This window comes from Perna viridis, chromosome 10 (assembly GCF_037379345.1).
Source record: "Perna viridis isolate PV_CMFRI_1.1 ecotype Kerala chromosome 10, ASM3737934v1, whole genome shotgun sequence".
NCBI lineage: Eukaryota > Metazoa > Mollusca > Bivalvia > Mytilida > Mytilidae > Perna > Perna viridis.
Window position 1 is genome coordinate 39,529,599 of NC_142454.1, and position 13,220 is coordinate 39,542,818.

The 13,220-nt window shown below is 36.4% G+C and overlaps 2 protein-coding genes and 1 pseudogene across 2 annotated transcripts; all 3 read left to right on the forward strand.

The window, feature by feature from the left end:
- The first annotated feature begins 480 nt into the window (after nt 1-480).
- LOC148605717 (iduronate 2-sulfatase pseudogene) lies at nt 481-2,900 on the forward strand (annotated as a pseudogene).
- Nucleotides 2,901-4,828: 1,928 nt separating this feature from the next.
- Nucleotides 4,829-6,520, forward strand: LOC148605718 (iduronate 2-sulfatase-like). The gene has a single exon (XM_088549951.1). The coding sequence runs from the start codon at nt 4,900-4,902 to the stop codon at nt 6,469-6,471; it is 1,572 nt and encodes a 523-aa protein (XP_088406077.1). The 5' UTR covers nt 4,829-4,899; the 3' UTR covers nt 6,472-6,520.
- Nucleotides 6,521-8,365: 1,845 nt separating this feature from the next.
- Nucleotides 8,366-11,137, forward strand: LOC148605719 (iduronate 2-sulfatase-like). Its single transcript, XM_088549596.1, has 2 exons — nt 8,366-8,487; nt 8,878-11,137. The coding sequence occupies exon 2, from the start codon at nt 8,931-8,933 to the stop codon at nt 10,452-10,454; it is 1,524 nt and encodes a 507-aa protein (XP_088405722.1). The 5' UTR covers nt 8,366-8,487; nt 8,878-8,930; the 3' UTR covers nt 10,455-11,137.
- Nucleotides 11,138-13,220: the final 2,083 nt, after the last annotated feature.

Consider the following 13,220-nt stretch of genomic DNA (forward strand, 5'->3'; position numbering starts at 1 on the left):
TCAAGTTGATTGGATTGCAATATAATGAGGTGTCAAAATGGTAGTGTAGTGATCAATATGGATAACCTGGTATTTAACTGTCAAAACAACATGTAGACAATTACTTTTAGGGCATCAAGGTTCCAGAAGTATTTCGTGATAGTATTTCAGCCAAAAAAAAGTCGCTATTTTCGATTTTAGCCGAAGTCAGGAACGCTCATCTGTCCAAAGCGTTACTTTTAAAAAATATTTAACCTTAGTAATGAACAAAGTAAATTTTCCTTGCATGCATACATGTTATAGTAGTCTGAAATGTAGTACTAGTGCTACTATCGAGGGGGTTCAGGAGGTTGGCATTTTCATGTGATTCAATCGACCAAAAAAAAAAAATGCAAATAATGTCCTAGCACTCCTTTTTTTGAGGAACCTCGGCTGGCACCCCTCCTTTTAAAAATGTCTGGACCCGGCCCTATCATGCTATTATTGTAGGTGCTACTAAATTTGCTTTTTATATAACACAGCCTAGATTACATTTGTAATAATTTCCAGTTCACTCATATATCCATTCGTGTCATGTTAGGAAATACGCGTTGTACATATATTTTGACCCGAACTTAATTACCCCATTACGTGTTCAGATAAAATGGTCTCTCTAATAACTAAATAGATTTTATATAAATGTTCTTATCATCGTTAAAATCACCTTCTGTTGAATTGAACATCTGGCAATACGAACATTATATTTTCTTGTACCATTACCATTTAGTGGTGCATTGTGTAGGTCAGAACAATGACGAAAGCATTGATGGTTATTTTATCGTTTGCCTTTCACGTTTGTCAGTGCAGAAAGAACGTTTTATTTTTAATAGTCGATGACCTTCGACCTCAGCTCGGAGCTTACAATGGGAGTTATTTCCCATCATCACCGCATGCACCGATGATAACACCGAACATAGATTCACTGGCATCAAAAAGTTTTCTCAAGCGGGCTTATGTCCAACAAGCAATTTGTTCACCTAGCAGGACCTCGTTTTTAACCGGAAGACGACCAGACACTTCGCATGTTTATGACCTTGAATCGTATTTCCGGACCGTTGGTGGTGATTTCACAACGATTCCGCAATACTTCAAAATGAATGGATATGAAACTGCGGGAATGGGAAAAATATTTCACCCGGGAAAAGCGTCTCATAATAATGACGCCGTTTCATGGACGCTTCCATACTACGCTAGTGGCCAACATAACTGGGAAGATAGCACAAATAAACTACATAGTTGGAAGGCTATCCCTAACGCTTGGTTAAAGGATAAGCCTCTAGTTGATCAACAAAAAGCCGACCAGGCCATTGCTACTCTACAGAAACTTGCACCAGCTGCAAAGACGCCAATTAAGTCATTTTTCTTGGCCGTTGGATTCTACAAACCTCATCTGCCACTGCTGTTCCCGCAATCCTTCATTCATAATTACCCATGGACATCCATGAAAGTACCTGACAACCAATACGCACCATTACATATACCTTCTACGGCTTGGTTTACTTCAGGAGAATTACGTCGGTTCAAAGATGTCGAAGCATTTAACTTTTCCGGTGATTTAAACGCAACATTACCTCATGCAGAAGTTATCAAACTTAGACGTGCATATTACGCACGTATTTCATACGTCGACTCTCTAATAGGAAAAGTACTTAGTGAACTTAAAAGACTCGGTTTAGAAAATGATACCATTGTTTCATTTATAGGTGACCATGGCTTCAAACTCGGCGAGCACGGATCATGGGGAAAACATACTAACTTTGATCTTGATACGCATGCTCCAATGATGATCCATATTCCTGGTTTGACCGACAACGGTGTTGTCAGTGAACAGCTTACGGAATTCGTAGATATCTTCCCTACGATAACAGAAGCAGCTGGTATTCAAAAGGTCCCACAATGTCCTGAGAATTCTTCGAATGTTGTTACATGCCATGAAGGTACAAGCCTAATGCCACTAATTTCACGCCCAGATACGCCACTCAATACCCTAGACATCATTAGCATCAACAAGTAATGGGATATAGTGTAACAACCAAACGATATAGATATACCGAGTGGGTAAAATTCCTGAGGAAACCAGTATATAAACCTGATTGGAACACGCTTATTGGTACCGAACTTTACGATCAATGGTTGACCCGGAAGAAAGTATAAACAAGGCTAACTACCGGTCAATGATTAATATCAAGACACAACTGCAGAACTTATTGCACTCCGGTTGGAGAAATGCTGCTGTTGGTCAGCAAAGTCATGTGCCAAATATTTTTGGATAAAAACTTTGTTACCTTTCATAGGACCATTATTAAAGGATCGTTTATGAAAAAAAAAAAACAAAAACAAAAACAAATACAAAACAGTTTTATTATTTAGCTTATTAGTTTGTCAAAATGGATGGAAATGAATTACATTTTACTGATGTTTAAAATGTATTTCCAAATTCAGTAAGCATGCTCAGTAGGTTAGAATAACGTGAGTGAAGATTTAAGATCGAATTGTCTTTAACGAGTTTGATAAATTCAAGTCTTTTTCATGAGTGGAGCGGAGCGAAACTAGTGAATAACCAAGACTTTTTTTACGAGTGAAAGATAACGCTATCTTTGATCTTCAAAGAGTGTAAGTACCTGTTTCTTCCGTGAAAACTTTTACTGCTTCTTCTAGGGAGCGGCGCCATTATTGAAAACATAGCATACGGTGACGTCGAATTTGATCTTGCCCTTGTTTTGAAGTTGTTTATGACGCTACTACTTCTAAGACGTTTCATTGTTTAAGGGCTATGTCCAGAAGAAACAAAATATTACTTGCACCATTGGGAAACATGATCGTTTGGATCTTGTTGTTGTCGTAAACATACTAAAATCTATTTCTTTTCTGATGAAAACATCCGTAAGTATGACATCAAGGATAACTTATAACATCTTGGTAAAAAAAAACTTAACCAAACCCGTACAACTCAGAAATGTTCAAATATATACATGTATTAAAGTCACTCAGGCTAGGTCGTTCTTTTAAAAAATGAACAAATAAAAAGCCCCCAATTATTTTGAAGACAATAAGAATTATACCAGAAATTTTTGATACGATGTGATAGAAGTCGTTATTTAACAGATATAGGTTATTCCTGCAAGGTAAAAACAAAAGAAAATCAATTAATCACATTTTTACCTGATTTTGAGTTTTAAAGTAGCCGTCTTAAGAATCATGCAAAATCTGAAAAAATGTGATACACCACAAAAAGGCTACATATTTTTATTTTTGTAATTAAGTTGTTTTATGGGTCTATATTATGAAATGTGTAATTGTTCGTTCAAATCTGCCTGCTCTTAGGAGATAATCAACATTGAAAATCCGATAGATTCTATTGTATTGGAGTGTCATTTACAGAGTTATCTCCCTTACTTTCGAATTCTACAGTGCATTCTATACAATTTGTCTCCTATGAGCACGGGTTATATATGAAAAACAAATGTCAATTTTTGTTTACTAAAGCATTTTAAACAAAATATCAAAAATAAAAATATGTTGGCTTTCCGACCATGTATCACATTTTGCATGATTCATAGCTGGAGAGCTACTTAACTTATACAGATTTGTAAATTGCATTGAAATAATAATGTCTGCTTACAGTTATGTAGATGTCGCCCTAGTGTGGGTCAAGTTTGACACGAGTTGTGGAGATGCATTATTGTTGTTAGATTATCACTTGATTATACTCACTTGCAATATGACGGGTTCCGCTGGCGGAGCAGGACATGCATAGCCTTCCGAAGCACCTGATATCAATCCCGATTTTTTTGTTGGAGCTTTTGTGTATAACGTATTGTCTTCTTATCTGACAGGAAAAACAGACACGCACAACAAAGTACATAAAATATCGAAAATAATACGTGTAAAGAAACAAAAGTAAACGAGCAACTCAGTCTCCACTAAAAACTGGAGCATGGACAAGGTGCAGCGATAGGGTAAGCGTCCTCTTTTTTCTAGAAACACCCACCGAGTTGCTCACAAAAAGGCACGTCCATGGTAAACGAAAGAAGGAAGGAAAATATGACACGTTGAAAATAAATCAGACTGAGTTTTCATGGCGCAGATGGATACACCACAAGGATCCACGAGTTCATGATTACGACCATAAAAATTCTGAAGTGATGACTCAATCTTGTGTCAACATAACCATGTTCCAGAGTCCTAATTGTAAGAAGTCTAGCGCGGTACAAAAAAGTCTGCGTAGTTACGGCACGCTCCACCATAACGAATGAGGTGTGATGACAACCCTATACGCAGATGCTGAAGGGATGTTGCCACTTATGGAAGGAAAGTTGACAGTACGGAATGAAAAGTCATTGCGTTTGTCGTACATTTTGGTCAATATATTACCTTTTCCATCGACCTCTAAGCGTACATCAAGACATGAGTCAGACTTCACAGTGTCTGTAGTATCCTTATCTTCACCACACTGGATAATATGTTCTCGATAAAAAACCTAGCATTTTGAAAACATCTTCATCAGTATTTTTGGAAGATGATTCGGAATAGTTTTTTATTTAATATATGAAGAATCTCTATCAAGTACTATGTATCTGTATTGAAGTGTACTGTCTTTTCTGGAATAGCAACGATGTATAACAAGTTCATTATGTGAACCCCTGAACTTACATAGATTGACGTTCGGTATGTTCAACATATAGGTGAAACCTCTATACTTACATTCTAACACTTACATCGGGTTCACATTTTCATATACATGATCTTAAAAGTAGTTCAAGACTGATATAATTTCGATTTTTGCTTCACGCACTTATATATCCTTATCAACTTATTGTGTCACTTTAAGGAAAAGTGTCAGTGTCAGGAAATATGGTATAGATTTATCAGAGTTCGTTTATGTTTAAAACTTTTGGAATTTATAAGACAATGAGACCGATGTTGATTTTTATTTTACTCTTTTCCTTTCAAGTGTGTTGGTGTAGAAAGAATGTTTTGTTTATAATTGCGGATGACCTCCGACCTCAGCTTGGAGCCTACAATGGGAGTTATTTCCCATCATCACCGCATGCACCGATGATAACACCGAACATAGATTCACTAGCTTCGAAAAGTCTTCTTCTCAAGCGGGCTTATGTCCAACAGGCACTCTGCTCACCTAGCAGGGCCTCGTTTTTAACCGGAAGACGACCAGACACTACGCATGTGTATGACCTTGAATCATACTTTCGTACCGTTGGTGGTGATTTCACAACAATTCCACAATACTTTAAAATGAAAGGATACGAAACGGCGGGAATTGGTAAGATATTCCACCCGGGAAAAGCATCCAATAATAACGATCATATCTCATGGACACTTCCGTATTACACTGGGGATCACAACTGGGAAAACCACACCGAAAAACTTTACAGTTGGAAGGGTATTCCTAATGCTTGGTTAAAGGATAAGCCTTTAATTGATCAACAAATGGCTGACCAGGCTATTGCTACTTTGCAAAAACTTGCACCAGCTGCAAAGACGTCAAGTAAACCATTTTTCTTGGCTCTCGGTTTCTACAAACCTCATCTGCCACTGGTGTACCCGCAATCCTTCATTCATAACTATCCATGGACAGCCATTCAAACTCCGGACAATCAATACGCGCCATTACACATGCCCCCAACTGCTTGGTTCAAATCAGCAGAATTACGACAGTTCACTGATATCAAATCGTTCAATTTTTCTGGAGAAATGAACGTAACATTACCTCACGCAGAGGTTATCAAACTCAGACGTGCGTATTATACCTGCATTACGTACATTGATTCTTTAATTGGAAACGTGCTAAATGAACTGAGAAGGCTCGGTCTAGAAAATGATACAATTATTTCTTTTGTTGGTGATCATGGCTTCAAATTAGGTGAGCATGGTTTATGGGGAAAACATACAAACTTTGACCTTGACACGCATGCACCAATGATGATCCGTATACCTGGCAAGACAGACAACGGAATCGTCAGTGAACAGCTTACTGAGTTCGTCGATCTTTTTCCTACTATTGTAGAGGCGGCTGGTGTACAAAAGGTTCCACAATGCCCCGAAGTATCTACAAAAGTCTCCACGTGTCATGAAGGTACAAGTCTGTTGCCTCTTGTTTCACACCCAAATTCACCACTTAAGGTAGCGTCCTTCTCGCAATATCCACGACAACGTCAGCATCAGCCAGTGATGGGATACACCGTTACAACACAACGATATAGGTACACTGAATGGGTCAAATTCCAAGGCAAACCCGTATATAAACCTGACTGGAGCACTTTGTTTAATTCAGAACTTTACGATCATTTAATTGATCCCGAAGAAAATATAAATAGAGCCAGCTACCGGTCATTGTCAAATATTAAGGCTCAACTTCGTAATTTGTTGCATTCCGGTTGGCGAAACGCTGCTGCTAGTCATCAAACACATGTTTCAAATATTTTTGGATAGAATATGTCCGTCTGAAAATGCCCTAGAATAAAATTGAATTCCAGCATTGCTTATTTTCTCTGTTAATTAAGTTGACAAGATGCACGGTTCTAAACCGTAGGTGACGGGCCACGTTTACTTAAACCTGTTCTTAGCTGTTAAAGGAGATTTGTATGGATGGTGTCTGAGACGTTTTGATGTGTTAGCATCGTACAAACTATATTCTTTGTCATGTTTTTGTTTGTTTATTTGTTGATTGTTTTTGTTTGTTTGTTTGTTTGTTGTTTGTTTGTTTGTGTGTGTGTGTTTCTTTGTTTGTTTTTTTTTTTTTAAAGTTTTATAGCTTAAGTGGTATACCAATCCATCTAAAGAAAAAAAAAACGTTTCTAATATGGTGCGTGACCTCCATTTGTCAAATACGGGTATCAACAAAATTACCGAACACTTATCCGATCCATAATCAAGTCAAGCCCAAAATCAATCTGACAAAATAGATATTACATCGGCGGATTAGCTAGTACCGCAATTGTCCTAACTTGGCACAGGGATTTACACGAAGGCATCATTCTGAATTCACCGGACTTTACCTTCAACGAACAGCCCGACCGATGTCTTGCGCGCCCTTCAGGAGTTCAATTGGGGTTCTTGCTGTTCATTCTCTATATGTATTTTTAATGAAACTTTGCGTTGTACGGTTTATTCTATGTGCGTTATCTTTTTAGCCTTTTTTAGTCTTTTTAACGTCTTGTACTCGTTTGCACTTTCGGTTTTGCTACTTTTTGTGGAATCTGAATAATTGTAATGAGTCATTTGTAGTAAGAAGATCATTCGTATTGGCGATATAATGTGTCTTGATGAAAACAGTGAACCACGGAAAGCAGATCAAGGACAAATGAATAGACCCACTCCGATTGTGCTAATTTTCTTGACAAGCACAATTGGTTCTTTCGTGAGGTATGAGCAACTTGCCCATAAACGTGGTTTAAAACCGTTATAGTTTAATTGGAAAGTAGAATTTACCGAATGGAAGTGCCAATTGAGCCTGCTCTGAAAAGTAGCACGAAAAGGAATATTGTATAAAATAGTTATTTATATAAAGACATATGGTCAATATGATTACATGAAAATGGTACCAAAGACAAAGTTGTTATCCTTGGTTGAAATGTTACGTTTTGTCCCTTAGGTATTTGCAGTTTTCATTCAAACTTTTGATTTATTACTAATTTACCCCAAAAAGTAATCAAAACCTCAAATATTTTGACAGATTTTTACACAAATGTGCAAATTTTAAACAGTTTTACGGTGTTTACCCTACCGATGCATCTGATTCATGGTTTTAGTCGGTCCTATTATTCATAAGCTTCTGTATGTTGTTTCTATTTAGTTGATTTATAACCTTGCTGTCTTCTGGGTCTAGTCGTTGTCCCCATATCATAAATAGCCTACTCCAGTTCCCAATAATGATGTCTTTATTATTTACTTTATGAATCTTGGGAACTATCGAGCTAGACCTTTGACTTAGAAATTTGAGCAGTTGTCCACGAGAAGCTTCTACAACGGGCTAAATTGAAAGCGTATTTAAAAGTTGTCAATATAAGACACACATAACATAAACCTAGAGCACAGGTTATAACTCTAACTAAGTCACGCCCACCATTGAAAATATATAAGAAACAAATCTGAAACTTTGCAGTATGATTCAACAGATGACATTTATATTTCTAGTTTTTTTTTTATTTTGTGAAATAAGTTTGAGACGTTGCAAATGTGGTGTCCATTTCGTTGAAGTCTGATTGAAAAAAAATTATGTAGGAATCAACGTTTTAAAATAAGAACATTTTTTTTAAAGATACCAAAATCTTTTAACGAATTGTAACATGTTAACATTTTTATCAAGATAACGCAAACAAATAATATTTTATTGTAGTGTCACCACCATTTACATTACATATTACTCATAAAAAAAGGACATTGATATCGTATAAGATGCCAGCCGACAACGGCTTGTGAGACTACGAATAAAACAAACCACAGAAAGTAAGATAAAAATATTATATACTTTAACGCTTAAACCATTATACTAAATGAATGTATGTTTTCGTCCATAAAACTTTTTATGAACACAACTGGCTAAAATTGGAACCATTTCTATATTTGACAATAGAAATTCAAGTTTGTTAGCATATTTAAATCAGTGATTAGTGGAATGGTTTGTTGTGTATTTGGGATCTTTTGTAAATGGTATAATGTTTGTCACAGGTGTGCAGCATATCGAAATTTGCAGTATATATGATTGATATTTTGTATTCACTAAAAGAACAGGAAGTAAAGAGAACCTAGAAGTAGACATGTATGGTTCAATAACTGAGTACACACTTCGAACATGTGATGTAATATATCTATCTTTTTCATTCACATCTGTTTTAGGAGGAGAGATATCTATCAAGTACAACTGATAAACAAGACAGACTTCTGGTACGATGGAGAAAATGTGGTTCGTTTTCTTGATTTTGTACATCATCAAATGTGAAGGTAGTAAGAATGTACTTTTCTTGGTCTCTGATGATATGCGACCGCAAATTGGGGCGTACAATGGTCCGGACTTCCCATCTCCTATTCACCCGCCTATGTTCACTCCTAATTTGGATGCTTTAGCGGCTAGAAGTCTACTTTTAAAGAGAGCATACGTACAGCAAGCTTTATGTTCACCGAGCAGAACATCACTCTTGACCGGTCGCCGACCCGATACTACACATGTTTACGATTTGACTCACTACTTCCGAAAAGTTGGCGGGAATTACACAACCATTCCCGAATACTTTAAAATGAATGGATACGAAACTGTTGGTATGGGAAAAATATTTCACCCAGGAATGCAGGCATCGGGAGGTGATGATCCAATATCTTGGACAATGCCTTATTTTCATGGCGTTGCAAATTGGGAAAGCCTTGAGCATAGTTGGTTAGCTGTTCCTGATGAAAAGCTAGAAAATAAGCCTCTGAGAGACAAACAAATCGCGGATCATGCTAGATTCACTTTACAAAAATTGGCACCAGCGGCTTTATCCGGAGAAAAGCCATTTTTCATTGCTGTAGGATTCCATAAACCACATTTGCCATTTGTATTTCCGGAATCGATTTTACAACATTATCCAGTAGATAAAATGCGCCTACCAGACAATCCATATGCTCCTGTTGATATGCCATCAGTTGCCTGGTCAAATTATTACACTCATTTAGGTCGATATAAGGATTTAAGACAATTTAACACAACAGGGTATATCAATACAACATTGCCAGCTAATGTGGTTTTACAGCTTCGCAGGGCTTATTATAGTGCTTTAAGTTGGACAGATTCATTGGTTGGTGAGGTGATCGGCGAACTAAAGAATCTCGGACTAGAGAATGACACTATTATCTCCTTCTGGGGAGATCACGGATGGCAACTTGGTGAACACGGTGAATGGTGTAAGCAGACAAATTTTGAACTTGCCACACATGCGCCAATGATGATCAATATTCCCGGCATGACAAATCATGGTATCGTTGCTGGCGAACTGGTAGAATTCGTTGACCTCTTCCCAACTTTGGTAGAAGCAGCCGGTTTGAAACAGTTACCGCTTTGCCCTGAGGACTCCACAAATGTGTCATTGTGTCGCGAAGGTATGAGTCTATTTCCACTGATTACTCGTCAAAAAGGATCGTGGAAGAATGCAACTTTTTCTCAATACCCAAGAATGGTCAATGGCACAAGTGTAATGGGATATACAATGAGAACTGATCAGTATCGATATACTGAATGGGTGAAATTTAACGGACCTCCGATGTACGGACCTAAATGGAGCCAAAACTTTGGCACTGAACTGTATGATCATGCGAAGGACCCAGAGGAAAATGTAAACAGGGCTCGAGATTCGGGCTATTCTGTTATTGCCGCACGATTAAGTTACCTACTACATGCTGGATGGAGAACAGCATTGCCTTCTATTGAAAAGAAGTTGTGACTAGACGGCTCCGGCGATTTGTTACATGATTTTAAAGGAGTTTTTTCTACTTTATTTGCAGGCATAAAAAAAATGTCTTCCCGAATTATGTACAAGTTAGGGTTTTGGATAATATTGTAAATTGTAATCGTACTTTATGCTGAATTACTATTAGACGTTTCCTGTTTATCTATTTTGCAGCATCAACATGATTTTCTTTGCATGCGGAATCATATCAGTTTCTCATATTATTTTATCAAGCTTGGTGTTCACTCGCGATATTGGTACTTCTGAATTAGTGGTCTTACATTATTTTAAATAGTGTAATAGTCATTTTTCTTATTCCTGATTTTGACTCCGTTTTTTTTTTAAATTTTAAGCAAATTGAAGTAACTTTCAAACCCGACTAACTAGTTTACTGTTCCATTGGAACAATAGCTAACAGTAGACTTCAAATTCAGATATTTGATTTGTTGGAGCTTCAGTAAGTACTCGAATACTTTTAATAGCTGTCTTTGTAAGAATCATGCAAAATCTGAAAAATGTGATACACCCCAAAAAAGACTACACATTTTTATTTTTGTAATTAAGTTTTTTATAAGTCGATCTATACTACGAAATGAGGAAATATTCGTTCAAACCTGCCTGCTCTTAGGAGATAATCAACATTGAAAATCAAACAGATTATATTGTATTTGGTGTCATTTACAGAGTTATCTCCCTTAATTTTGAAATCTACACTGCATTCTATATAACTTGTATCTCCTAAGAACACAGGTTATATGAAAAAAACTGAATGTTAATTTCTATATACTATGGCAATTCAAACAAAATATCATAAATAAATTATGTAGGCTTTTTATCCATGAATTACATTTTGCATGAGTCTGCTGGAGTGCTACTTAAATACACTATTTAAAACTAATACGGTACTTACCGGTAGGGTAAGCGTCCTCTGCTTTTCTTGAAACATCCGCCGAGTTGCTCATAAAAAGTCCGGGGTAGTGGAAAATGTAAGGGACAATTATGACACGTTGAACAGGTAAGTTTTCACGGTTGAGATGGATACACCATAATGATCCACGAGTTCATGATGACGACCATACATTAAAAACAGTTAACATTCCACAAAAAAAAACAAGACCTTTAAACCGTCCAGACAAGTGGTATGATAAAATAGTGTTCGCATCGAGTGCGAAAGATTACTGATTCTATTGATTATCTATACAAACTATAGGAACCAAAATATCTGGCAAATATTCATTAGACTACCATCATTGTAGTCCTAAACATTTAAGAAAAATCAACAGCGCTCCTGGCATCGAAACTGATTCAGACTCGCACAAAAGAATGAGCACTTATCAAATCATATTAAAAGGTTAAAAAGTTGTACAAAGCCATACATCATTAAACTTTACATAGGATCAAGCCCATTTTCGATTTTATCATAATTTTCTTTAGTCGTTTTTTTTTATCGGAGCAGAGTTGTCTTTCTTCTTATTTATTATGCATTTCTCAGTTATAAAAAATCAAACGTCAGTACTTACGATTGATATGCGCAATAAAAAAGGAACGATAAGAGTTTCTGACACAAAACAAGACGGTTAATTTTTGTTTTCGTAAAACTACCGAAAACCGAAAATCTTGGTAACATCACGGCCGATTTGACGATTTAAGAATTGTGATCTGGAGTTAAAATGTCATCGGATTTGAACAAATCACATTTCACGGAGAAGTCGTTTTGTGATATATTGATCAAGTTATATAACACATTTTAAGAATTGGTAGGTGTAAACAAAACCGTAGACCCAATTTTTATTTCAAATATGAACAATTTGTTATATATGTGACGCTGAATTTTTATAATCAAGGCGTAATAAAATGAAGAATGAACATTCAAGAATAAAATGGACGAAAGGGACAAAAAACCGGTATTGACCGCTATTAACTGATAATTCAATAATTCTTTATGACAAGAGCTATGATGATTTTTGTATATTTCTGAGAAATGTGACATGTATTTCGTAATAAAAAGACAAGGTCATCCACGGTTGAGATAACACTCGTCACGTTTGTGAGGTCGCAATAAAATTTCTGCAAGCAATGCGTTCTGATTTGCGTTTTTATAACATCGTCAAATTGAAAAGTGAGGAAAAAAACACCGCCAGAAAATACAAAACTATGAAATCCCAGACACCCAAGAATAAGATTTGGAGTTCTCAAAAGAAGCTCTGTCGAGTTATGGAACAACGAAATCTTACCCTTGGAAGTATTTATCTCCAGGTTGCCCTGCCTTGCATTCTCGGTGGTGTTAAATGTGTTAAAATTTTCTCGCCGAGGTTAAAAGAATATTCCTTATTTTAACCATTAGGGTTTTCGAGATAAACTTTGCAACGTTTGTGACTTCACAATAAAAGAGAAATTTCGGGAAGCAGTGCTTAGAATCTTACCTTTGAATGTCCGAGATTTCTCTCTCTTGCATATTCTTTACTACCAGTGGGCAGTTCATCTTCTTGGATTGAATTTTGAATGTATTATATTTGTCATTTACACCATGTAGATTTTCCCATCTCCCTACCGATTTTCCTCTTATATATAGAAAAATTCCCATTCTCCATAAAACACCGTTACATTGTATTTCTCAATTACCAAACTTATGTATTTCTAATTTATGCTCTTCAACATTTATAATTTTGTTTTCATTTAGACTCAATATCATTTAAAAAAATATACTTTTATGTTTCCACATTTTCCCCCATTCAACATTCCAATACCCCTTTACAAAAT